We start from the raw sequence: 27,590 nt of genomic DNA, 5'->3' as shown, positions 1-27,590 counted from the left end.
AGAGTCAATGGATAGGAGGCTGGTTTGTGTGATGGATTGGGCTACATTCACAACTTTTATAATTCCTTGTGATCTTGGGCAGAGCAGGAGCCATACCAAGCTGTGATACAACCATGGAATGCTTTCCATGGTGCATTTGTAAAGGTTGGTCTGTAAAATAATGATCTACAGCTCACTTTTGCCAGTAGCTCAGTGGTAAATATATTGGGATATTCAAAAAATTATATTGTTCCACTTAGTTTGAATACTTTCACTTGTTGGTTCTGTTGGTTTTGATCTCTTATGTATTCTGAATTATAATTGCTCCACCATTATTGACCAAGCCTTTGCTTGCTTCAATCCTTACATCTAAAATTCCCTCCCTTCACTCCTCTATCTCTCTATTTTGCTCTCGTCCTCTAAGATGTAGCTGGTATGACTCAGTTTCACACTTTGCTCCTGTGAATCACTTTTGGGACATTTCATTATATTTCATGCGCTCAAGCCAAATGTTGTGGCAACTCATTTGATGCTTGGCAGCATCTGAATACAAGCCATAACACTGGCCCAGAATTGTGCTAATGCCACCACCTCACAACTCCCAAAAAACGCTAAGATACCAATCAGCAGGGAAGATAAATGACTAGTAAGAAGAGTCCTCAAGACTGCCCTAGAGCAGACTCCATGAATCCTTACACATAAGAGACAGCCCCTGATATCAATCAAGTCAGACAAAGCAGCAGGAATCAGTGGGGTTTATCCAGAATTCCTGAAGAAATATTGGGTCAACAGGAAGAAAGTAGCGAGGAAAGCTCTTTACCAATATCCACAGCACTGGCACTAACCTGGTGCCAATCTAAGAGAATGGCTAATGCCAAGCCTGGGAAACTAATTGACAAACCCATGCAGCTGTCACATCACCCTCCTTTAATAACAGATCAGTTCTGGAACGCTGCCTGCTGAACAGACGTGAGTCCCACCCTGGAAGCAGCAATGCCCTCTCGATGACATGTTTTTGCACAGACCACAGCTGCTCCCAACATGTTCTGACCACAGACTTCACACATTGAGGCCGGTTTCATTGAAACGTAGAAACTAGAAGAAAGAGTAGGCCATTCGGACCTTCGAGCCTGCTCTTCCATTCACTTTGATCATGGCTGATCAACAAATTCAATATCCTGATTCCCCGCTGCCCCCTTGATCCCCTGAGCCCCCAAGAGCGATATCTAATTTTTTTTTCTTGAAGTCAGTAGTCAATGTTTTGGCCTCAACTATATTCATGCCACACATTCACCATTCTGATTTGAGTTTTTGAGACACTTGAGGTGATGCCACAAAAGACCCAATGCAGCCCTCTGGGGCAATCTCAGTAATGCAAATCCTGCACCCAGTATCTCCACAACTCCACGAAGGGATGTGGGTGAAGGAGCAGCCAATCTGGTGTGATGGTTGCTGAATGGACAGAGGTGGCACTGGGAGCTGGCATCTTTCCTACTCTCTCCCAAACAAGCAGCAGGCCAAGACACTACTGGATAGGGTGCACCAACTAGAGGGGCACTTTACCAATGCATTGTGCTGGGAAACTGCACCATTTTAATCACTTGGAGATCCTATATCTACCAGTCTACACCTGCATTTATATAACTGGGTTATATCCTTACAGTAATACAGTAGATTCTCCATATCGGGCAAACAGGAACTAAAACCATAGAAATTTATCAGCAACTTGCTTTGAAGATTCATAAGCGAGGAATCCATCATTTGAAAATACAGCAAAATATGTACAGTTAAGCGAGTGGGCAAAAAATCTGGAAGATGGAGTATAATGTGGGAAAATGTGAACTTTTCCACTTTGACAGGAAGAATAAAAAGCAGCATTTTATTTAAGTGGAGAGAGGTTGCAGAACTCTGAGGTACAGAGGAATCTGGGTATCCTGGTATGTGAATCACAAAGTTAGTCCACAGGTACAGCAAGTGGTGTGGAAGGCGAATGGAATGCTGTGTTTATTGAACGGGACGTTGAATATAGAAGCATGGATGTTTTGCTATAGTCGTTCAGGGCGTTGGTGAGGCCACATATAAAGTACCGTGTACAATTTTGTTCTCTTTATTGAAGAAAATATATAATTGCATCAGGAGCAATTCAGAAAAGGTTCACTCAGCTGGTTCCTGGGATGAGGGGGTTATTTTATGAGGAAAGGTTGAATCTATATCCATTAAAGTTTAGAAGAATGAGAGGTGATCTTATTGAAATATATAAAATTAGGACCATGGTAGCACAGTGGTTAGCACAACTACCTCACAGCACTAGTAACTCAGGTTCAATTCCAGCCTTGGGTGATTATGCGGAGTTTGCACATTCTCCCCATGTCTGCATGGGTTTCTTCTGCTCCGGTTTCCTCCCATATTCCAAAGATGTGCAGGTTAGGTGGATTGGCCATGCTAATTTGTCCCGTATCCTGCAAGATATGTTAGTTAGGGGGATTAGCAGAGTAAATATGTGGGATTACAGAAATAGGGCCCAGGTAAAATGCTCTGTCAGAGATGGCGCAGACTCGATGGGCCAAACGGCCTCCTTCTGCACTGCAGGGATTCTAGTCTATACTTCTTGAGGGGACGTGACATGCTAAGAGGATGTTTTCCTTTGTGGAAGAGATCAGACTGATCAGGTTCTTGATTAATGAGGGAATGGATGGCCGTAGGGAGTAGCTGGAATGTGGAGTTGAGGTCACAGTCAGATCAGCCATGATACCGAATGGCAGTGCAGGCTCGAGGGGCTGAATGGCCTACTCCTTTTCCTAATGTGTATGTTCGTGTGTCCATACCCTGGATTTGTGCTGAAGTGTTTTTCTTTCAGAGGTGAACTTCAAATGTGTTTTCAACATGATTTATTAGAGGTTTACTTGTATCAGATCTAATTCTTACTGAATAATGTGTGCCAATGCATTCCCCCTGTGATTTATTTGCACTGTGGCTGTTAAATGTGACGTAGCAGCATTGATAGTGAGAATATTTTTAGAACTAATTATGCTAAATTACTCTTACAGACAGGACCGTTCTAATACAAGGAAGGATCACAGGTCATCCCGTATGAATTACCCTAAACACTGAGTTGCAAAGAGAAATCAAGAGATAGGAATTTGCGGAGGTCAAAATCCAGGAAATCATGATCACCACCCATCTCCGCATTGGGCTGTCCGAACCATTCCTTATACTCTGATCCTATAGCACCAGGGCTGCACTGCTCAAAGTTAACAGCTGGATTATCCAGTGTGTGCTGCCCAATTTCTCTGGAACTTTCAATGTGGCCCTGTTTCTCTAATCTCCTGTACTACCTCTCTAAACCACTGGCTGTGGCCCTCACGTCTCCTGCAATCACTCCTTTGCCCACCCCAAAACTGTGTTTCCTGGGTTCACTCTGATATGCCGCTCCTCAGTAACGTTACATTGTCCATAAGCAGGACCTCGGCTTCTACTAATGTGCCCGTGGCGTCTGCCTCACCCTCTTTGTTCCCATCCTGAATGACCCACACTGTTACCCTGATATTCTGCCAAGGGTGAGCTGGAATATTCTGCCATTTCTCACCAGATGAAGACAAAGTGTCCACCAGAAATATAAAACCCGAGTCCTATTCTATAACTTTGCTCCTTTATCCAACTCAGACCGATGATGCACTCGTTTGTGATCTTTGACGCTACGTTTACCTTTAACCTTAATGTTCTATCCATTCCATCGCCAGGACTGTTTGTTCTGCCTTCACCCTTCTGTCTGCACCCCCCCCCCCCCCAACTTCCCCCGACTTCATGCTTTCATTACTTCAACTTCCCAAATTCTCTCCACACTGGTCTAGCAAGTTCAATACTGCACAAATGGCAATGTCTTCAAATCCTGATGCCCCTCTGTGTCATACACAACACCCAGTCCCACTCGCACATCATCACTGAGATCTCACGCACTGTCCCTGATCTCACTGGGTTCTCACACACTGTCACTGATCTCATTGAGATCTCACACACTGCCCCTGATCTCACTGGGTTCTCACGCACTCTCCCCATTCTCACTGGGTTCTCACACACTGTCCCTGGTCTCACTGGGTTCTCACGCACTGTCCCTGATCTCACTGGGTTCTCACACACTGTCCCTGGTCTCACTGGGTTCTCACACACTGTCACTGATCTCATTGAGATCTCACACACTGCCCCTGATCTCACTGGGTTCTCACGCACTCTCCCCATTCTCACTGGGTTCTCACGCACTGTCCCCATTCTCACTATGTTCTTTGCCCATTCCCAAACTAATTAATTGTAAAATATTGCCCTTTACCCACAAATCCCCCATGGCCTCACTCCTGCATCCCAGTTCACATCCAGTACGCTTTCCTCATGGGACCACTGCTCCAGCACTGACAGCAGTGCGCTCAGCCATTGCACCCCTTGTGTTCTGGGGTTCTCCTATCTCTCACCTTTGGAAGATTCACTGGGATGTTCAATGCTGTTAACCTTGTTGAATGTCCATTTGTTTTATCTTTCACTCCAGCTCAGCACTTGCACAGAATCAGAAGAATGTATTCTTCAAATTTGTAAAACAATTCAATTGTAGAACTTTGGCTGTAACATGAATCAGGAAAATACTGTCACTTAAGTCCTTTCAATTCGATGTGTGTTTGCTTAAGACACGGTTGCCGAGAAATGTTCTGAATTCTAATCAAATGAAAATATTAATAATCTCAGCAAAGCCTGCACAAATAATGAGTGAAATCTGGATTGAAATAAGGAAGAGTTGTGTAAACCTAGACTGTGTATTGTCACTTTAACTGAATCATTGACACTCTTCTCTCTTCAATACAGGCTCTATAGGACATTCAAGGACAGCAAATATTTATACATGTTAATGGAGGCTTGCCTTGGTGGAGAGCTGTGGACCATTCTCAGGGACAGGTATGGAATGAAAGAAATTATTTTTATGCAGAATTCACTTTCAATATCTCTTTGCATTGATCAACACAGCAGCTTTTACCAAAACAGTTGTTATTTTCAGAGTGGCTACTTTCTAAGTAACAGCCTTGGCTCAGTGGGTAGCACTCTTATCTCCAATTAGAAGTCTGTGAGTTCAAATCCAACAGCAGACACTTGATCACATAACCTAAGCTGACCCTCCAGTACAGTACTTTATTTACCAAATGCAAATCCCCAGAGTGATGTTTGAGAGGACAGGAAGCCAGGGGAGAGGTATCGAGCCAAAAGTTTCAGTTTACTTTTTGTTCAAGCAAATGATGTGGGTGTCGCTGGTCAGGCCAGCATTTATTGCCCATCCATAATTACCCTTGAGAGGGTGGTGGTGAGCTGCCACATTGAAGTGCTGCGGTCTCCGCGGTGCAGGTACACCCACAGTGCTGTTAAGGAGGGAGTACCAGGATTTTAACCCAGCAACTGTGAAGAAACGGCCAATATTTTTCCCAGTCAGGATGGTGAGTGGCTTGAAAGAGAACTTCCAAGTAGTGTAGTTGCCATGTGATTCTTATTGTTTCATTGAATTGTGTGTCGCCTGTGTGCCTGAAGTGTCATCTACACTCGAAACGTTGGCTCTATTCTCTCCCCACAGATGCTGTCAGACCTGCTGAGATTTTCCAGCATTTTCTGCTTGTGTTTCGGACTCCAGCATCCGCAGTATTTTGCTTTAATCTTAAGTTTGGTTATGAGGTTGTTTCTGTGTTTGAGCTTTGCTGCTATTTTCCTCAGATGCCCCCTGGATGGCAGAGTCATGTGTGGACTCGTACCTAGATTTGTTGAGTTGGGATCACGCTTTAGTCTCTGGCCATCCTTGCAGATAGGCAGCAGTGACATTGTGGGGGTGAAATTCACGGGATATGCTTTTAGAGGGGTTCAGTGTGAGTTGCCATGTGCCACAGTAGTCCATCCACTTTACACAGTTTCATTAAAGATCTGACCCAGAGATCCAAAGGCTGGAACTTTGCTGATCCAACAGATGTCATCGGCATAGATGGATATGTGGGATGTGGTTATTAACAGCTGATTTGTATAAATGTTGAACGGGGTGAGTCATGAGCCCTGAGCTAATCTGTTGACTGGTCGACTCCATGCCTTCCCCCCCCTTGCCCAAGGTCGACTTTGAATATAGTTAAAGTTTATTTATCAGTCACAAGTAAGGCTTACATTAACACTGCAGTGAAGTTACTGTGAAATTCCCCTAGTTGCCACAGTTCAAGTCAGTGCACCTAACCAACACGTCTTTCAGAGTGTAGGAGGAAACTGGAGCACCCGGCGGAAACCTAGACAAATATAGGGAGAATGTGCAAACTCCACACAGACAGTGACTCAAGCCAGGAATCGAACCTGGGTACCTGGCGCTGTGAAGCAGCAGTGCTAACCACTGTGCTACCAATCATCTGCAAAGGAGTGTTTCAGCAATTATCCCACCCCAAGTGTAGTACTGAGGGAGTGCTACACTGTTGGAGGTGCCTCCTTTTGCATGGGGCTTCAAATTGAAGCTTTTTCTATTTCATGGATAACTCAGTTCTACAAAAATAGATCTGTGACACATTCATCGGGATATTTTTGTTTTGTGATGAGCTATATCAGATTTGGAGAACTCCAGTTCTTTTATTCAGATCTTAAACTGCTCAACCAAAGATTTAGTAATGAACTAGTCAATTTCTCTTTGCAAATGGTGAAGCAAAATCAAGTGTCATCTTCTTGCGAAATGGTAGTGTGTGTCAACCATTGATTCAGGATTTAGTCATAAATTTAACCCTTTTAAAGGCAGTCTTTAGTTTTATACTTCAGGTATAAATTCTACATGTACAATAGAACTGCTTCTGTGAGTGTGTCATGCTGCAATTATATCATCTCACCGTCAGTGGCACTGCAGAGGGAGAAAGTTTGGGTTATATGGTCATTCTGAGTAACTAAGAGCGAAAAAGTACGGTTTTAACCAAATTCACCTCAAATGCTGTAATTGCAAAATATGTGCAAAACTTAATTTAGTCTTCAAAAATACCTTAAAATACAGAGCGTGTGTGACATGTTAATGGAAGAACAAAAGGTATAGGAACAGGAGTAAAGCATGTGGCCTGTTGCGACTGCTCCACCATTTAATATGATCACGGCTAATCTTGGGTTTTAATTCCAATTTCCTGCCCGTTGCTCATAACCCTTAAAGCCCTGAGAGATCAAAAATATTTCTACCCCAACCTTAAATGTATTCAATGATGGGGTATTCACAACTTTTTGGAGTAAAGAATTCTAAAGAAGCCCAACCCTTTGAGTGAAGTAATCTCAGCCCTTAACGATTGGCTCCTTATCCCGAGATTCTGTTTTAGATTGTCCTACCAGCAACAAAAATTTATCAGCATCCACCCCATCAAGCCCCTTCAGACTCTCCTACAATGAGGAGAAAAGTGAGGTTATCCACTCCAGTAGCAATAATGGGAAAGTAGATTATTATTTGAATGGGTGTAAATGAAAGGTGGCGACTCAGTGAGACCTTGGTGTCCTTGTGCATCAGTCTCTGGAAGTAAGCGTGCAGTTACAGCAGGCAGTAAAGAAGGCAAATGGTATGTTGGCCTTCACAGTGAGAGGATTTGAGTATAGGGATCGGGATGTTTTATTGCAATTGTACAGGGTGCTGGTGAGCCATGACTGTAGGCTCCACTTGGGGACATTTGAAATGTCTATGAGAGGGGAAGGAGTACGTGCTGTCAGAGGTGTGTGATCATCTTCATGAAGCCGTCCTATATCATTTACTGCAATTGTATAGGGCATTGGTGAGGCCACACCTGGAATATTGTGTGCAGTTTTGGTTCCCTTATCTGAGGAAGGATGTCCTTGCTATAAAGGGAGTGCAGCGAAAGTTTACCACGCTGATTCCTGGGATGGCATGTCTGTCATATAAGGAGAGACTAATTTCATTAGGAGTGTATTCAGTGGAGTTAAGAGAGAGAGGAAATCTCATAGAAACTTATAAAATTCTAACAGGGTTAGACAAGGTAGATTCAGAAACAATGTTCCTGATGGCGGGGAGTCCAGACCTAGGGGTCATAGTTTGAGGATGAGGGGTAAACCTTTTAGAAATGAGGTGAGGAGAGATTTCTTCACCCAGAGAATGGTGAATGTGTGGATTCACTACCACAGAATGTAGTTGAGGTCAAAATGTTGTGTGATTTCAGGAAGAACTTTGATATATCTCTAGGGGCTAAAGGATCAAGGAATATGGAAGGAAGGAGGGATCAAGATATCGAATTCGATGATCAGCCATGATCAAAATGAATGGTAGAGCAAGCTCGAAGGGCCAGATGGCCTATTCCTGCTTCTAGTCTCTCTGTTTCTTTGTTTCTGTATAATGTGGTTGATTCTTAAATGTCACCCTCTAGGGACCAAGGCATATGGAGGGAGGGGGGAGCACGGAGGGTGGGTGGGGGGGTGGCGGAAGGTGGGATTAAAATATTGAGTTTGATGATCAGCCATGATCAAAGTGAAAGGCGGAGCGGGCTCGAAGGGCTGAATGGCCTACTCCTGCTTCTAGTTTCTATGTTTCTGTGAGATTCCCTCTCATTCTTCTAAACTCCAGAGAAAATGGATCCAATTCACAGCATCTCATCATAGGATGACTCCCTCATCCAAGGGATCAATTTAGTCAGCCAATGACACATTTCACTACACTTTATAATTACAATTTCTGAGAATATTAAGTATGAAATTGTTTTTTGGCACAAAATACCCGCCTAATTTTCTTCTTGAGGTCTGTGTAAAACTCTTTTATATTGGTCGAATTGACTCAGTTCGAGAATGCAATTTATTTTTGTTAGGAATTGACAATTGTTTCAAGATAAAATAAATAGGAGAAACAAAGTTACTGCACGTGTTTTGTCCAAATGCCCAATAACTCAAGCTTTCTGATATTATTCCTCTGCTTTATAATCTTTATCCATTTAAAATACTGCGGGGAGATTTGGTACAAGGAGACTGAGCTTTTATGAGTGTGTTCATAATTACTTCTGTCCTTGTGTTCTCTCACGTACACTCTCATGCACTCCTCGGTCCACTCACTCTCATACACCCACCCTCTTGCAAAGCCCCGTTACATGCCCCACCTTGTTGCCCACACACCCCCGCCCTCTCGCCACCACCCCCCCTCACGCGGCCTGGATTTCAGGATGGACAGCTAGCTGATGAAGCAACTAGATGTCATTGGTGTTGTGTTTCGTGTGGAAGAAAGCCACCCCCCTCCCTGGGTTGGTGTGCGTGGAGCACCCCTGTGACTCTGAGTGGGAATGGAGAGGTGGTGGCTTCGAGATATTTTCACTGGGCTACTGCCTGGGGACCCAGGTTCAAATCCCATCACTGTAGATGAATCCAGTACAAATCTGGGATTAAAAGTCGAATAGAACCATAGAAATGATGCAGTATAGAATGGAGCCATTCAGCCCATCGTGTTCATGTCAACCCAAAGACATCCAGATGTTCTTTCTAATCCCATCTTCCTACCATGATTCATAGCCCTGCAATTTACAGCACTTAAGATGCAGATCCAGGTCCTTTTTAAATGAGTTTAGGGTCTCTGCTTCCACCACCAACTCAGGCAGTGAATTCCAGACACCCACCACCTTCTGCATAAAAAGATTTTTCCTCATATCTCCTCTAATCCTTCTGCCACTTCGCTTGAACCTGTGACCCCTGGTTTTTGAACTCTCTGCTAAGGGAAATGGGTTCCTCCTGTCTACTCTCCCTCTACCCCTCACTATTTTGTCTGTCTCAATTATGTCACTTCTCATCCTTCTCAGTTCCAACAAAACAAACCAACCTCTCCATGATAACTATGAAAGCGTGGCTGATTGGTGTAAAAACCCATCTGGTTCACTAATGCCCTTTAAGGATAGGAATCTGCTGTCCTGCCTAGTCTGGTTTCCATGTGACCCCAGATCCATAGCAATGTGGTTGACTTTTAACTGCCTCTTCAAGGGGCAACTAAGGAAGGGTGTGTCCCATGAATGAATAAACAATAAATAAGACCAGAATATGGACTGGTTAACGTTCTCCTGTTCTTTCCAGCCTGCCTACAGTAATCCCTTTTAGCTGGGCCACCAGCTGATACTGGAGCCTCCTGCACATCCCACTCAGTGCTGTCCTAAAATGGTAAACAGGCCTCTCAGTAAGTTATAGGGCCCTAAACTGTATGTTAAATCCTCAATCCTCAGGGATTGGCTAAGGGAAGGTTCAATTTCCCATCTCCTGATTATTTTTACTCAGATACACTGCTGCACATTCACACTCACACTTCTGAACTCACAAGCACAGTCTGTCTCTTTCCTCACTCCCCCCCTTCACTCCCCCCTCACTCCCTCCACTCCTCCCTCCCTTTCCCCTCCCTCTGCCCCCACTGTTCACTCTCTCTCTTCATTCTCACTCTGTCACACTCTCACTCTCTTTCTCACTCCTGACTCACACAGTCTGTTTCCCTCCCTTTCTCTCGCTCTCCCTCCTCTTCCTCGCTCTCCCTCCTCTCCTTCCTCAATCCCTTCCCCATCCTTCACGCATGCATCTGAACACAAACACAGTTGGCCACCCTCCCTCATTCTCCCTCTTTGTTCCCTCCCTCATTCTCCCTCTTTGCTCCCTCCCTCCTCACACTAACTTCTGAACGCAACACAGTTCATCTCGCTCCCTCCCCCACTTTCACACACTCATATATATGCCTCGAGCACACACACTCACTGTAACATCTGGGGTCTTGCTCTCAAATTGTTATTTTTGGCTCTGACAGAAATACTACTGTTTCATTTTGATGTTGAATGATTTAGTGGAAAATCCAATGGATAAGAAATTGAAAAGTTGTGGCTGTCCCATGCATGCTGCATCAATACAGGAAGTACTGCTAGATTAATCTATCAAATCTGTGCACCTTCCCTTTGTATTTCCTGAGAAGTTACAATTACTGAGTGTCCATTATTATCCAACTCTATCCTGTTGCGCCACCTGCTGCCTTAAAATAACAAGACACCTTTTGATCAAAATGCAGTTTGCTTGGAAATAAAAGTAAATATTTATTAGTGTCACAAGTAGGCTTACATTAACGCTGCAATGAAGTTAATGTGAAAATCCCCTAATTGCCACACTTCGGTGCCTGTTTGGATGCATGGAGGGAGAATTTAGCATGGCCAATGCATCTAACCAGCATGTCTATGGGTGGAAACCAGAGCACCCAGAAGAAACCCATGCAGACATGGGGAGAACATGCAGACTCACACAGACAGTGAGCCAAATTGGGAGTTGAACCTGGGTTCCTGGCGCTGTGGGGTAGCGATGTTAACCACTGTGCCACCATGCTGCCGATTGCAGGTTAACTCATTAATAACCAGCATCCTGTGAATCTTGTGAACATGAATTCATTACTCAGGTACTGACTATTCAGAGAACTGCTAAAGTCCAGCCTAAAGTGCAGAAAACTGAAGATTTGTTTAAATCCATCCTGCTGTGTGCCTGGTGAGATATAACATATTATTTTGGGTCTTAAATATGTTTTTGACTTAACTTTCCAACACATTGTGATCTCAGGCAGAGAATCTGGCCGATTTAACAATCTAAAATAAAAATATTCCCATCCGCAAGCTGAGGTAGATGGGCCCAATGGCCTTCCATAACCTTGTGATGATGCACAATACACTATCAGATAATGGAGACGAACCAGTTGGAAGGAATAATTGAATGAGTCTGCTGCCAGAGGCCGTCTATTCCATTGTGATACTTTGTAGAAGTTTCAGGTTTGCACAAACCTTGGTATGTAAACAGATTGAAATTATTCATTAATCTTTTACATTGTTAATGCTGTCAGCCGGTTCATTTGTCCAACAAAATTTTCCCTACTCCCGTGAAGTTTGCCCTGGACATGATCCTAAGTGGGTCATGCATTTCAGGGCATCAGTGACTATGAAACTATAGATGTTCACCGTTGCTGCCCTAGTCAAATAACAACAACGTCTAATGGGATTTTCTGACTGCACTCGCCCCAGGCCAGAAATCTCTTGCACAAGAGTAATGGACCTTTGCACAGTCCATCGAATCTTCTGTCCTGCCTGCTTTGATTCCCGTGGCAGGCGGGACAGGAAAATTCTCCCTGTGGTGTCACTGGCAGATAGGGTTGTAAAGAGTGCTTTTGATACATTGGCCTTTATAAATCAAAGTATTGTGTATAAGAGTTGGAATGTTATGGTGAGATTGGATAAGACATTAGTGAGGCCGAATTTAGAGTATTGTGTGCAGTTTTGGTCACCTAATTTGGTCGCTGGATTCCGGGGAAGTGCCGGAAGATTGGAAAGCGGCTAATGTTACGCCGTTGTTTAAGAAGGGTGCCAGGCAAAAGGCAGGGAATTATAGGCCGGTTAGTTTAACGTCTGTTGTAGGTAAAATGTTAGAATCCGTCATCAAGGAGGAAATAGCGAGGCATCTTGAGAGGAATTGCTTGATAGAGCAGACGCAGCACGGTTTCGTTAAAGGGAAGTCGTGTCTGACAAATTTACTGGAGTTCTATGAGGATGTGTCTAGGGCGGTGGATAGAGGAGAGCCGGTGGATGTGGTCTTTCTGGATTTTCAGAAGGCGTTTGACAAGGTACCTCACAGGAGGTTATTGCAGAAGGTCAGGGGACAGGGAGTTGGGGGTAGGGTGTTAGCATGGATAGAGGATTGGTTGTCAAATAGGAAGCAGAGAGTGGGGGTCAACGGGTGCTATTCGGATTGGCGGATGGTGACTAGTGGAGTGCCTCAGGGGTCGGTGCTGGGGCCTCAGCTATTTACCATTTATATAGATGATCTGGAGGAGGGAACCGAGTGTAAGGTGTCGAAATTTGCTGATGACACCAAGATTGGAGGAAAGGCAAACTGTGTGGAGAGTCTACAGAAGGATCTAGATAGGCTGGACGAATGGGCCAGGAACTGGCAAATGGAATTTAATGTTGGCAAGTGCGAGGTGGTCCACTTTGGTAGGAATAATGGTAGGAAGGACTATTTCTTACGTGGCGAAAAACTGCAGCAGGCGACGGTGCAGAGGGACCTCGGGGTCCTTGTGCATGAGTCGCAAAAACCCAGCTTGCAGGTGCAGCAGGTGATCAGGAAGGCGAATGGGATGCTGGCCTTCATAGCGAGGGGGATTGAATATAAAAGTAGGGAGGTCTTGCTGCGGCTGTATAGGGCATCGGTGAGGCCGCAGCTGGAGTACTGTGTGCAGTTTTGGGCGCCGTACTTATGCAAGGATATTTTGGCCTTGGAGGGAGTGCAGAGGAGGTTTACTAGGCTGATGCCGGAGTGAGGGGGTTGAGCTATGAGGAGAGGCTGCATAAACTAGGCTTGTACTCGTTAGAGTTTAGGAGAATGAGGGGAGATCTCATTGAGACGTATAAGATGATGAATGGGATGGATAGGATAGAGGTGGAGAGACTCTTCCCGCTCAGAAAGGATAATAGGACTAGGGGGCACAGCCTCAAGATAAAGGGGGGCGTGGTTTAGAACGGAGTTGAGGAGGAACTTCTTCACTCAAAGGGTGGTGAATCTCTGGAATTCTCTGCCCGTTGAAGTGGTGGAGGCTGCCTCGCTAAATATATTTAAGACGCGGGTTGATGGGTTTTTGATAAGAGAGGGGATTAAGGGAAGAGGGCGGGAATGTGGAACTGAGCCACGACAGATCAGCCATGATCTTATTGAATGGCGGGGCAGGCTCGAAGGGCTAGATGGCTTACTCCTGCTCCTATTTCTTATGTTCTAATTACAGGAAGGATATTGATAAGGTTGAAAGAATGCAGAGGAGATTTACAAGGATGTTGCCAGGACTTGAGAAACTGAGTTACAGAGAAAGGTTGAATAGGTTAGAACTTTATTCCCTGGAGCATAGAAGAATGAGGGGAGATTTGATAGAGGTGTATAAAATTGTGATGGTTATAGGTAGAGCGAGTGTAAACAGGCTTTTTCCACAGAGGCTAGGGTAGACAAATAACTAGAGGACAGGGGTGAAGGGGAAAAAGTTTAAAGGGAATATTGGGGAGGGGCTTCTTCACACAGAGTGGTGGGAGTGTGGAATGAGCTGCCAGATGAAGTGGTAAATGTGGGCTTACTTTTAACATGTAAAAAAAACTTGGACGGGTTCACGGATGAGAGGGGTGTGGAGGGATATGGTCCAGGTGCAGGTCAGTGGGACTGGACAGAAAAATGGTTCAGCACAGCCAAAAAGGGCCAAAAGGCCTGTTTTCTGTGCTGTAATGTTCTACGGTGCTATAGAGTTCACGGTTAAATGTCAAAATCCAGAAGTTGCTATCAGTAATTCCATGTTTCCCAAGTCCATGGAGTGCAGTGCCAAAGTCCACCTTCCACCCTCACCCAGACTGAAATCAATCCAGCAGGGGTGCCACAATGAATGATTTCACTATCTGCAGGAAATTAAAACGATAAGCGAAGGTAGCATTCCAAGTTTTACTTCCCGGTTTACTGATTGTGAGACTGCTTTGTGTAATTGGCTGCTTGCCAATTCAGCTGGACGCCTGGAGATCCTCTAGGTTCAAACTAGTGTCATGGAAGGGGAAGTCCATAATGTCAGGGCAGCATGGTGGCACAGTGGTTAGCACTGCTGTCTCACAGCGTCAGGGACCCGGGTTCAATTCCAGCTTCGGGCCATTGTCTGTGTGGAGTTTGCACGTTCTCCCCATACCTGCTTGGATTTCGCCCGGGTGCTCCGGTTTCCTCCCACAGTCCAAAGATATGTGGATTAGGTGGATTGGCCATGATAAATTGCCCCTTAATGTCCCAAGATGTTAGTGTTAGGGGGATTTGCAGTGTAAATAAATGGGGTTAAGGGGATAGGGCCTGGGTGGGACTGTTGCCAGTGCAGCATCGATGGGCCAAATGGCATCCTTCTGCACTGTGGGGATTCTATGACTCGGTGCTCTGATGCCAGATTCAAGCTAACGTCATGAAAGAGGGGGACACAGCACGGAAATGACTAGATCTTTGTGAGTAGCTTTTTCAGAGAGGTCAGCAATGAGCACCATTCCCTCACCACTGACTGAAAGATCCAGATCATTGAAATGATTGCATAGAGAGAGAAAACGAGCAGCTTAGTTGAGGCTAGAACGGAACATTAATTCGACGGAACAGCAATTTAACCCGTGACCTAATCCAATGCTGGCTTTGAGATGTGTTGTGTAGCCCTAAAATACAGCTTCTATACATTTTGAGCCATGAAAATTCTGCAGGAGTTTGGCTCTCCTGGAAGTGGTTTGTTTCTGTAATCATTGAATCCCTACAGTGCAGAAGGAGGCCATTCAGCCCATCGAGCCTGCGCCGACCACAATCCCACCCAGGCTGTACTCCAGTAACCCCACGCATTTATCCTGCTAATCCCCTGACACTAGGGTCCATTTACCAGGGTCATTCCACCAAAACCACACATCTTTGGACTGTGGGAGGAAACCGGAGTACCTGGAGGAAACCCACACAGACACGGCGAGAAAGTGCAAACTCCACACAGACAGTCACCTGAGCCCAGAGTTGAACCTGGGACCCTGGTGCTGAGGGGCAGCAATGCTAACCACTGTGCCAATGTGCCGATTGTTTCTCTGTTTGCGTGGTGTCTAGGTTGTAGGTTGTAAGATCTTGCTTGGAGTGACTTCGCTGTAATCTCTTAAGTACTTTGAGAAACATCTTTGCAGGAGGGAAAGCAAGGCTGAGTTAAATTTTACTGCTTTTTGACAAATAAGTTTATCAATCAGTGCATTTAGTCAAGCAACAGCCCTGTGATTTACAGAAGAAATGGTAGCACATTTGGCTATCTTTTTATTCACACATCTTTTTAAAAGATTTTTCAATGTATTAAATAAGGTAGAGAAAAAATAACAACCTGAAGAATGTGCATTTTAAAGTATAATAAAGTGGTTATGTTACAAATAGCAACCCAGAGGACTGGATTAGTAATATCACCATTATCATCTTGACAGTAATTTGTTGGAGTGAGTCTCGTGCTGACTATTGTTACCACCCAATTTTATATAATTGAAGTCAACAGACTGAAAATCAGATGGGTTCTATATAGGCAGACAGCTCACTCTGCCACGTTACTGCCCAAGTAGTAAAGTTGCAACTTGTTCCCAATACTTCTGTCTGACAGATATTAAATAAAGAAACCAAGAACGCATTCTGCCCAAGCTCTATTGAAGCAATCGTAGTATCATTACAGTGTAGAAGGAGACCATTCGGCCCATCGAGCCTGCGCCCACAACAATCCCACTCATGCTGTATCACCGTAACCCCACGTATTTACCCTGCGAGCCCAAATCCTTACAAACCACTACCTTTAAAAAGACAAATTCCCACCTATATTGTGGCAACCTCTTTCTTGAATAATATTTTATTGACCTTTTTCCGTAGATACAAAGAAGACAATGTTAAAAGGTATGTGGCAGCTTTGTGTTGAAAATAATTGAACGGCAATCATTTAAATTGGAACGTGCAAACAAGCCTCTCAATCCATCCAGCTTGTCTCATCCATTTGAGGGCGCCACTAAATCCATTTGCATTGTGTTAAGTGTTTGTCCATTGCATGGGATGACAAGTTTGCCCATTTGCACCAACTTTTTTCCTGGATATGTATGTGTCAACTTCCCAGGCTGTGGTTTCTGGTGTTTCTCATCATCTCCTTTGGTTTAGGATCCCAAGTCCATCTCTTCCTATAACCTGCAGCATCTCGACAGCTTAGCGGTGACCATGTGCATACAATGTTATTGTAAAAACCCTTGCCACAGTTTCCTGCCTCCCAATACTTTCACAGAGGAGCTGTCTCCTTTGAAACAAATTGAGTAAGTTTGTGGAGAGGTGAACGCGATACAGCGGCATTGAGGTTCTGTGCAATAATATTGCATGCAATGACAAACAGGATGAAAACCCTCCAGCCAGGCCCCCTCCACGATACTGAACATCATCTACATTATAATGGTATTTTTAAATGGAGTGTGCACGCATGATATCAAGGTGGTCTCCAGTATATAGCACCATTGCCTGGTTGCACCACCGGCTGCATCACATGCCAACTTGAGCCATATGACTAATACAATACCTATACGTTGACTGGGGGAAGTCCTCTGGTGTAACCGCCTTTTGGTATTTTTCTTGCAGAGGTTCATTCGACGACGCGACCACGCGTTTTTACACGGCCTGTGTGGTAGAAGCCTTTGCCTATTTGCATTCCAAAGGAATTATTTACAGGGACCTCAAGCCAGAGAACCTAATCCTTGACCATCGGGGTTATGCTAAACTGGTGAGTGTTGGAAGGCTTTGGTTTATTAAAAAGATTCACCCTTTTACTAACTCTTACAGTGCCCACCAGAGGGAAGGGGAATTAGAGAATCTTTGGCTGGCTATTTTAGCTCTCAGTTCATAAACCACAGCGCTGAGTCAAACACTAGCTGCAGTCACAAATATATATTGGTGTACTTAGGATGAATAAATAAGCACTTAGAAAATAAACTGTGCAATTTTGCTGTTCCCTGTCTGTACATCAATCTCTGTTTTGACTATTTTAGTTTTGGGTTTCGTTGATTTTCAGTTCTTCCCACTGAGTCATGTTTTAGCCTTAACGTTTATTTATTTGACCTCCCTGTTGATCCTCTGCCAAACTGACCGACTGGAATTTGAGAGTCATACCCCAAACATTTTAGTGGCTGGACAACAATTCCAAAGAACAGTTTTCCTGGGAAGTTAAGGCCCGAGAATCTAAATATTGACATCAGGTTTGTGTCCTGGCTACTGCACCCTGCAAATCTTTGCTTCCCTATCTTCAATTTCCAACTTCATTTCCTGAAACAAGGATCATAGAATTCCTACAGTGCAGAAGAGGCCATTTGGCACATTTGCACCAGCTCTCTGCCAGAGTATCTTACCCCAGGCCCTCTCTCTGCCCTATCACCATAACGTCACACATTTCTCCTGGCTAATTCTTCTAACCAAGATATCTTTGGACACTCAGGGACATTTTACCTACCATGTCCAACTCACTTAACCTGCACATCTTTGGACTATGGGAGGAAACCCACGCAGACACGGGGAGAACATGCAAACTCCACACAGACAGCGATCCAAATCTGGAATTGAACCCAGATCCCTGGAGCTGTGAGACAGCAATGCTAACCACTGTGCCACCCACAGAAAGGCAGGCCTCAATCCATCTATTTTCAGGATCCTGGCCAAAATGTCCACGGCTGACGATAAGTGCTGCGGGTCATGCAGCAAAAGTTAGATTAGCTTGAGCAAAAATGAACAAATGACTGTGGATGCTGGAATCTGAAGCAAGAGCAGAGGAAGCTGGAAAAATCCCACTGGTCTGGTAGCATCTGTCCAGAGAGAGAGCAGAGTAAACCTTTGAATGCTTCCGCTCCAGTTCTGACGAAGAGTCAAAGGATGAGAAATGTTAACTCTGCTTTCTCACCTTACAGATGCTGCCAGTCTTGCTGAGTTTTCCCAGCACCCTCTGACCTTTAGCCAGGTCAACTTCCCTCCTTGAGTGGAAGGAAATCAACTGTAATCAGTATAAGGGAAACCACATGCATGAATTATCATCTACTCGCCTCACTACTTGGTGCAACCTGATAAATAAAGACTGACCTTCATCACAATGATTGAGCCAAACAGTAAACGTTATTTAGAATCACAGAATCCCTGCAGTGCAGGAGGAGGCCATTCGGCCCATCGAGTCTGCACCGATCACAATCCTGCCCAGGCCCTATTCCCGTAACCCCACATATTTACCCTGCTAATCCCCCGACACTAGGGTCAATTTAGCATGGCCAATCAACCTAACCCGCACATCTTCAGACAGTTGGGAGAAACCAGAGCCTTAATGTTTAGTTATTTACATGTTGTGTTGCAAGTTACGACCCAGGAAGACTTTACAAAGTTACAAATTAAAGTTCTTGTCTGTGTGACTAGGTGGACTTTGGGTTTGCCAAGAAAATAGGGTTTGGGAAGAAAACATGGACTTTCTGTGGGACCCCAGAGTACGTGGCTCCGGAAATCATCTTGAACAAAGGCCACGACATATCAGCAGATTACTGGTCACTGGGAATCCTAATGTATGAACTTCTAACTGGCAGGTGAGAAAATCCGGAACAGACTTAGGGTACCTGATATTATATACAAATTTATTATAGCCTTTTCCTCCAGTGTGAAGATATTACAAGGCCTGTGTGCATAGCACACACTTCATGTCATCCTCAAATGGCCATTCCAGAAGACCCGCTTCAGCATCTAATCTCACCTCCTGTAACCATTTCATTTTCTTAGTCCCACACTTATTTCCCAAACTGTGAAGAGACTGCAATTAGTGTGGCGTGCAAACATTTTCCAAACAAGCCATTTATTTTCCTTTCTAAGCAGCAAGAAAACGCGAGTCAACCTCCCTCGTACGGTCTAATTGGTACCAAACATCACCTCAGGGCACGTACGAGTCCCTGTGTTAGCCCACAACTAGTATTTTCCAAAATACTCATAAACATTCTTGACAGGAACCGTCGCGCCAGAGAAACGTAGAAAGGTTACGGTGCAGAAAGAGGCCCTTCAACCCAAAGAGCAAAAGGAAGCTAGCCACTCATTTTAATCCCATTTTCCAGCACTTGGTCCTTCATGTTGCAGCACTTCAGCTGCGGGTCCATTTTAAACGAGTTGGACCTTTCAATCTCAGCCACCAACTTAGACAGTGAATTCCAGACACGCGCCACGCTCTGGGTGAAAAGTTTTTCCTCAAGTCCCCTCTAATCCTTCTATCAATCACCTTAAACATATGCCCCCTGGTAATTGACCCCTCAGCCAAGGCAAACCAGTCTTGCCTATCTACCCTGGCCAGACCCCTCATGTTTTTGTACACCTCAATTAAGTCACCCCCTCAGCCCCCTCCGTTCGAAGAGAAACAATCCGAGCTTATTCAATCTCTCCTCGTAGCTGCAATTTTGTAACATTACTAATGCAATCTTAATTCTCGTATCGACGTTAATGAAAATCTATCTGCCCGCCACGGTTGGTGGCATTCGCCTCAGAGTCCGAGGTTCGTGGCTTAAGTTTGACGTTAGCACACCGCCCAGGCTAACATGGCAGTGTGTCGCTGGGAGGAGCGCTGTATTGGCTGTGTTGCGGCCTTTTAGGTCTGTAGATAGAAGGCCAAGATCCCAACTTGTCAGCTCAAGTGGCACTAGCTGGAAAAAAAATAGCGAAGCAGTTCTCCCCGATACCTCTGGTCAATTTCTACCTCTTAACGGACATCACTAATACTGAGCAGATGATCGTCAGTCACATTCCTGTTTGTGGATCCTTCTGTGCACGTAATTGCATGTATCAACCAACATGATGGTTGGGGGGGTGGGGGAGGAGGTGAAGTAAACAGATTAATCAGTTGTTTCCTCTTGCGTGGAAACTGATTTTTTTGGTTTGGCCACGAATAAAAGTGAATCATCTCCAAAAACCATTGGAACACCCAGAGGATGTGAAGTGGTTTTTGTAAACGCCACTTACTTCTTATGAGAACAGGGAAAGATTTTTATTCTCTGCGGGCAAGAAAAAAGGCAACACGTTGAAGGAAATCAAACAGGAAGATGGAAAGGAGTATGAAAATTAATTTAATGGGGCAGTATAGCTAAAAGACCAGGCCTACACTTATTGTTGGTGGTGAGGGGTGGGGCTTGAGGGATAATCTTGGTGGCGATGGTGTGTGACCCTTTCTAATCGTACGTTGCCTCCTTGTCTTTGTTAAAAGCCCGCCCTTCTCAGGTCCGGATCCCATGAAAACGTACAACATCATACTTCGTGGGATTGACATGATTGAATTTCCAAAGAAGATTACCAAAAATGCTGCTAACCTCATCAAGAAACTATGCAGGTGAGCTGCTGGCAGAAATGGTCGTAGCGAGGATGTGAAAAAATTCCAGCCAGCTGGGCTGCTCAGCGTCGTAAATCTCTTTGACCGATTGCCTGTTTGACATTTAGAAGAGAGGTCGCCCGCCCCCCCGCTCCCCTCCGTCATATTAATTTGTCTCCAACGTTTCGGTCAGAAACACGGCCATCAGAAAAGATCAATGTATTGATGAGGAATTCAACAATTCAAAAATGTATTTCTGCTCTCATGACAGGGACAATCCATCAGAAAGACTTGGAAACTTGAAAAATGGAGTTAAAGATATTCAAAAGCACAAGTGAGTCTTTCCTTAATGGCGACTATATTCGATATTGTATCAGACTTAAAGCTTAACTATGTAAGTTTAACGTAACAAAGAGACTCCTTTTTATTTATAATACATGGCTCTAGCATCAGAGTTCTTGCACTCATTAATTGTATGTTTAATCTAATAATTTTGCGTATTCACTTAGTGAATGGCTCATTTGTTTTACCCTGTTTCTTCCAGTTGTTATTCTGAACAGTTGCTAGATTCAGTTTTAAGGGTTTGTTTCCCGATTAAGCAACATTTATCAAAGTTCAGTGAAAATGTCTGAGTCTTCATTAACATGCACGTTAAATTACTGATGCTGCTTTAAAAATGTTCAAAGCTGTGGCAGTGGTCTTTCACTGATTTGAGAATCATTGGCATTGATCTTTGTCTTGAATAACCGTGTGGCACTGGGGCAAAACATGGTTTCATAGAAACGTGGTTGGAAATGTGCAGGTTCCGATTTCTGGATTGATGTCAATCCAGGCGTTTTGGATTCCTGCCCACAGGGGCTACCTGCTTTTGGTTATTGCCAGATAATGCAAGGTCAGCTTAGCTCCAAAACGTGCTGGCATCTCGCATGCTGGGAATACCAGGCGGGGCTGGGGGGAGAAGGGGGTGGGATGGGATGGGGGAAGGGGGAGAGGGGGGATGAGACGTGCAGGAGTGGAGCTGGGGTGGGGGGCAGAGGCAGGGAAATACCACTCAGCCTTGATGCTGGTTCGGAGAGCCAGTACAGATACGATGTTCCCAAAGTCCTCATTTTGCACCGAACAAATTTGAGATTCCGGAGTACCAAGTTACCAGCAGCATTGAAGATTTTCTGTACGTTAGTGTGTGTGTTAGTTACGTTAGCTACACCAGACCTGGCAAAGAATAGAGAGGTGCTTCAGGGGCATTGTTGAGCAAAGAGCAGGAAGTGCCCATGTGTATATAAGTTAAGGGAAACTTTCCCTTCAAAACCTGTCCCCAGTAAGCATTGTGTTGGCTGACGCACCATTCAGTGATGGCAGCTGCATTAGGGGGGAAGTGCCTCAATTTAAATTAACTTTTGAGACTTTATTGCGTATGAACTTCTGATCTCCTTTGGTACTCACTCAGTGCTTAACTCAACCTCGGTGTTAGAATCTTAGTCTTCTACATTAGCCATTGTATTATCGGCCACTTGAAGAAAAATCCGCTGTTTTACACTTTGCATGCCTACTATTTAATGTAATGTTCACCAATAAATTTCCTGTCCGTGTCACACTTTCTGTCATCCTTATCTGTAGATAACCCTACTTCTCATCGGAACGTTTCTTGCAGTGGAATGTCACATGTACAATTTTTTAAAAAATATCTGTAAACACTAATTCCCAAAATCCCTGATATGCCAGGTTTGGAGTCTCCAACTTCCACCACATCCGCATCTAAAGCTTGGAAAATAGATGCCATTTCACCCATTTTATTGATGATCGGGGCAAAGCCTGTCTAATTACCTCTTCCTTCCCTCTTCCGGTTCCGTCAAAGGTAATGGCATTTTCCACGGCCGGCTACCTGCTGGCCAATAGCACTCGCCTCTGCTCCCGGTAAACCCAATCCCGGACATTGTTTCCACAATAGGAGTGGTCACTGGATGAGTCATTTCATCAGACAGAATAAATGCGTCAGGATCCACATATAATTAATGACTAGATATGAGAAAATAAATTTATTTTTTTAAGAAAGTCAAAGATTTGCGCCTTTGTTTACTCTTAAGCGATATCGGGGGAGTGTGAGTTTAGATGCTCAAGAACAGGTGTATATATTAATAATGCTGAACACTGGATAATAGAGTTGTTGCTTTTACTCGCCAGAGATGTGAGACAGGATAGTACTATCCAGCTCTCTGCTAAAATCATAGGATCCCTACAGTGCAGAAGAGTCCATTCAGCCCATCGAACCTGTTCCGACAGCAATCCCACTCAGATCCTACCCCCCCCATAACCCCATGTATTTACCCCGCTAATCCCCCCAAATCCAACTATACAACTTGGGACACGAAGGGGCAATTTAGCATGGCCAATCAACCTAATCTGCATGTCTTTGGAGTGTGGGAGAAAACCAGAGCACCCGGAGGAAACCCACGCAGATGCGGGGAGAACATGCAAACTCCACACAGACAGTGACCCAAGGCCAGAATCAAACCCAGGTCTCTGGTTAAAGTTAAAGTCTATTTATTAGTCACAAGTAAGCTTACATTAACACTGCAATGAATTTACTGTGAAAATCCCTTAGTCACCACACGCCGGAGCCTAAGTACACTGAGTGAGAATTTAGCACGGCCAATGCACTGAACCAGCCCGTCTTTTGGACTGTGGGAGAAAACAGGAGCACCCGGACGAAACCCACGCAGACACAGGGAGAATGTGCAGACTCCATACAGACAGTGACCCAAGCTGGGAATCGAAGCTGCCTCCCTGGCACTGAGACAGAACCACTGTGCCACTCAATGGGATGGACTTGAGTTCTTGAAGAAATTGGCAGATTGTGTTCTGTCATTTTAAATCTCAGTGAAAATTAGCCTGAAACATGCAGATGACTACTTGTGCTCCCCCACTCTTCCCACCCTCAACTGTACGTCAAGGTCTTAAAGGAGCAGGTCTCCGATACAGAGCACACACACAAAGACCATCTATTAGCTTGCATGACGCCTGCTTTAGAAGCTCTTAGTGCTATTAATTTTGTGTAAAATGGAAAATGCTTCAATTTTTCACATTTATAATAATCAACATTTTTTTCTTCCCAGGTGGTTTGAAGGTTTTAACTGGGAAGGATTAAGGAAAGGCACTTTAACACCTCCAATTGTATCTAGCGTAAGTGTACAACCAAAATTGTCCTGTTCACCGTATCTGTGATGGCTCCAAATGCTACTGTTAAATGTGATCTTCCAGATTTCTAAGCTTTTGTTTGGCAGTTAATAGCTATAGTGGCATGACTTTGAGAGTGTTTCTAAATGAGGGGTTCAGGTAACCAGAAAACACACAAGTGTTTTAGGTCACTCTCTTTAAAGTGCTGCATCAACATAGCAACAATTGTAGGAACTAGGAGCAGGAGTAGGCAATTCAACTCCTCATACCAGCTCTGCCATTTAATACAACCATGGCTAATCTTGTATAAAAGCAAAATACTGCCAATGCTGGAATCTGAAACAGAAATTGCTGGAAAATCTCAGCAGGACTGACAGCATCTGTGGAGAGAGATTAGAGCCAATGTTTTGAGTCAGGCATCCTGATTGGAAACATTCTCTCTCCTCAGATGCTGTCAGACCTGCTGAGAATTTCCAATATTTTCTTGGGTATGCCTGATCTCATCTCAGCCTTAACTCCACTTATCTGTCCATTCACAGTAGCCCTTCAAACCCTTCCTGATTAAATATCTGTCCACCTCTTCCTTAAATTTACTCAAAGTCCCAGCATCGACCAGAGTCTGGGGTGGTGAATTCCACAGGTTCACGACCCTTTGAGGGAAGTAATTTCTCCTCATTTCTGTTTTAGGTCTGCCACCCCCTTATCCTAAAACAATGACCTCTTGTTTTCCATTGCCCGACAAGAGGAAATATCCTCTCCACGTCTACCCTGTCAATCATGATTTTACTTTTTCAAAACAATCTAGGGATTCTTTTTACTACAGCAAGTGCCTTTGCACAGAATTACTGATTGTGATCACAGCTTTCTGAGGTCAGTTGCTTCCATCACAATTAAGGCCCTTTCTCCGTCAGCAACTCGAGAGCTGACTTCCTGGAGCCACATCTGTAGCTTTCCTCTTGGCTCGGCCCTCTCACCTCCAGCTCAGGAAGGCCAGCCTGCTGAGCACTACGCCAGAAAGTAATTGCACTGTTTGGACGGATGCACCAGCTCTGTATATATCTGGCGGTTCAGTCCTTCGGCTGACACGTTAACCTGAGGTTGCATTCTAATTACTCATTTCCAAGGTGCTGTTCTAGGAATATCCAGTCAAGGCTTCTATCTGTCCAACAGTCTGTGCTCAGTCAGAAGTTGATTAGCCCAATTCTCCATCAGGTTTTCTGCCCGTGAAAACATGAGCACTATATTTATCCAGATAACGGCACGGTAGCACAGTGGTTAGCACTGCTGCTTCACAGCGCAAGGGACCTGGGTTTGATTCCTGTCTTGGGTCACTGTCTATGTGGAATTTGCACATTCTCTTTGTGTCTGCATGGGTTTCCTCCGGGTGCTCCGGTTTCCTCCCACGGTCCAAACATGTGCGGGTTAGGTTGATTGGCTGTGCTAAAAATTGCTCCTTAGTGTCCTGAGATGCATAGGTTAGAGGGATTAGTGGGTAAATACATAGGAATATGGGGGTAGGGATTGTGGTCTGTGCAGACTCGATGGGCCGAATGGCCTCTTTCTGTCAAGATTCTAAGTCAAGATAACAACAGTGACTAATTGAATGTGAAGAGATTCAAGACGTCCTTCCAGGCGGCTTTCTACAAATCAAACTGGTTCTTTCACCCCCTGTATTTGCAGCCAGAACCTAATTTAAATGAAAAAGCAAACTGCAAAGCGCTGCGGGTGTTGAGAATATGCAGCAGGTTTGCCAGCATCTGCGAGGAGGGAAACAAAGTTCACTTTTCAAGTTTTAGTGGCTCTTTGTCAGGATTAGGAATGCGACTGGAGGCACAAGGTCACATGTACCTCCAGACTGAACAAAGGTGTTCGCAAGGCGGTCACTCGATCTGTGTTCGATCTCCTCAATGCAGAGGGGACCATATTGTGAGTAGAGTGTTTTTTTTTTCATTTGTTCATGGGATATGGGCATCATTGGCTGGGCCAACATTTGTTGCCCAACCCTAAGGGCATTTGAGAGTCAATCACATTGCAGTGGATCTGGAGTCACATGTAGGCCAGACCAGGTAAGGACAGCAGATTTCCATCCCGAAAGGACATTAGTGAACCAGATGGGCTTTTGTGACAATCGACAATGGTTTCATGGGGAAAAAATGGTTTTCTGTGGGAACAGGGGGAATATCTGTTTGGGGGGGTGGGGGGGGTGGATGATGGAGTGGGTGACAGATCTCCCTGTATACTGTGTACGCTGGGAGAACTGGGCGCCTGAGCAATGGCATCCCTCGAGCTCACAGGTGAGCTGCGACTCCATCCCCTCCCCCTTTCCTGACGAGCTTCACATCATGTCTTCAGATTGCTGTAAATTCCCATTACTTACCTTGCCTAAAAAAAACCGACGGCAAACCTCTCCTTTTCACGCCCGTTTTACACTTAGAATCGTTCTGACAAAATTCCGCCCCCTCATTTGATGATGAGGCGAGTGGGAAGTTACTCACCGGCGTGAGTCACTGACCGAAAATAATGACACGGTGTGTCTTTTTGCAGGTCACATCTCCAACAGACACGAGCAACTTCGACAGCTTCCCCGAAGACAATGACGACCCACCCCCTGACGATAACTCCGGCTGGGACGCAGATTTCTAAACCTGCTCCTGCAAACTTGCTTCTGCCTTGCCTAGGACAGCATCTTTGGTTTAAAAAAAAAGGGGCGAAATTAAAGAGACTACCAGTCAACAGGAAAGAAACAAGGAGGAGGATTAGTGCTCTGGGCCACCACGATGCCTTGACTGATGCCTGTGACACTCGTGACGGTGGCACTCGGAGCTGTGCCATTCGAGAATTGCAGTGGTGTTCCTTAAAAACTAAACACTTTAGGTTTGAATCAAAAAAAATTCGCAACTGAGGTGGTGGTCCTAGAGCAACTTGTTTTACTCGCGTACATGTAAGGCTTTTCCTTCACTGAGGTGACTAGTGCTTTGCTCCAGAGACCAGTTATTACTCAAAAGGTGAAAATGGGTCACTTGAAACCAGTAAACTTATTCTAAACTTAGATTTTTTTTTCAATGTAGGTATTTATTCGGGGGGGGGGGGGGGGGGGGGGGAGGGGGGGGAGGGGGGGTGGGGGAGGTGGGGGCGATTTTTATTCACCAGACTATGTTAGTTGCTATAGAATTGAATTTGGGACATTCGCATTCCTGAGTGCAAGTGCTCACATTACTGTGCACTACAAGCCAAGTATGTATGTACGTACCCCTCGAAAGGACCTGTCAAAGCATTCGTAGGCCACTTTTTATGTCAAGTCACTTCATTCATTATTAGTCTGGATCTTACTTTTCGGTTTCAGCAATACTTTTGAATGTGGCATCACGTATTTATATACAGAAAGCACAACTGCTGATGCTATCAGGACCTGTCCCCCGCCCTCCCTCCCACCCACCCCCCAAATCAACTGCCCGCCTGATCAATGAATATTAAAATGGTCTCCTATACATTTGTTAATGCAAAAATGTTTCTCTGTACTGCAATGTAAAGCTAGCAGAAATAC

General features: G+C 44.7%; 1 protein-coding gene across 5 annotated transcripts in view; it reads left to right on the top strand.

The window, feature by feature from the left end:
- Window positions 1-27,109, top strand: part of prkg1b (protein kinase cGMP-dependent 1b) — a 724,128-nt gene extending 697,019 nt beyond the window's left edge. For 3 of the 5 annotated variants that reach the window (XM_080205468.1, XM_080205472.1, XM_080205470.1), the window contains exons 12-19: window positions 4,828-4,917; window positions 16,402-16,425; window positions 17,146-17,287; window positions 18,955-19,118; window positions 20,771-20,893; window positions 21,144-21,206; window positions 23,986-24,052; window positions 26,591-27,109. In XM_080205468.1, the coding sequence (XP_080061594.1) occupies window positions 4,828-4,917; window positions 16,402-16,425; window positions 17,146-17,287; window positions 18,955-19,118; window positions 20,771-20,893; window positions 21,144-21,206; window positions 23,986-24,052; window positions 26,591-26,689 (772 nt within the window). In that variant the 3' untranslated portion in view covers window positions 26,690-27,109. The remainder of the gene's footprint in view (window positions 1-4,827; window positions 4,918-16,401; window positions 16,426-17,145; window positions 17,288-18,954; window positions 19,119-20,770; window positions 20,894-21,143; window positions 21,207-23,985; window positions 24,053-26,590) is intronic. The other 2 variants (XM_080205473.1, XM_080205469.1) reach the window with 1 other exon arrangement.
- The last annotated feature ends 481 nt before the right edge of the window (window positions 27,110-27,590 follow it).

The sequence above is a fragment of the Carcharhinus amblyrhynchos genome, chromosome 17 (assembly GCF_965287045.1).
Source record: "Carcharhinus amblyrhynchos chromosome 17, sCarAmb.v2.hapA, whole genome shotgun sequence".
NCBI classification, from domain to species: domain Eukaryota; kingdom Metazoa; phylum Chordata; class Chondrichthyes; order Carcharhiniformes; family Carcharhinidae; genus Carcharhinus; species Carcharhinus amblyrhynchos.
Note: the sequence above shows the minus strand (reverse complement) of the source record. Positions and strands in the feature narration are given on the sequence as shown.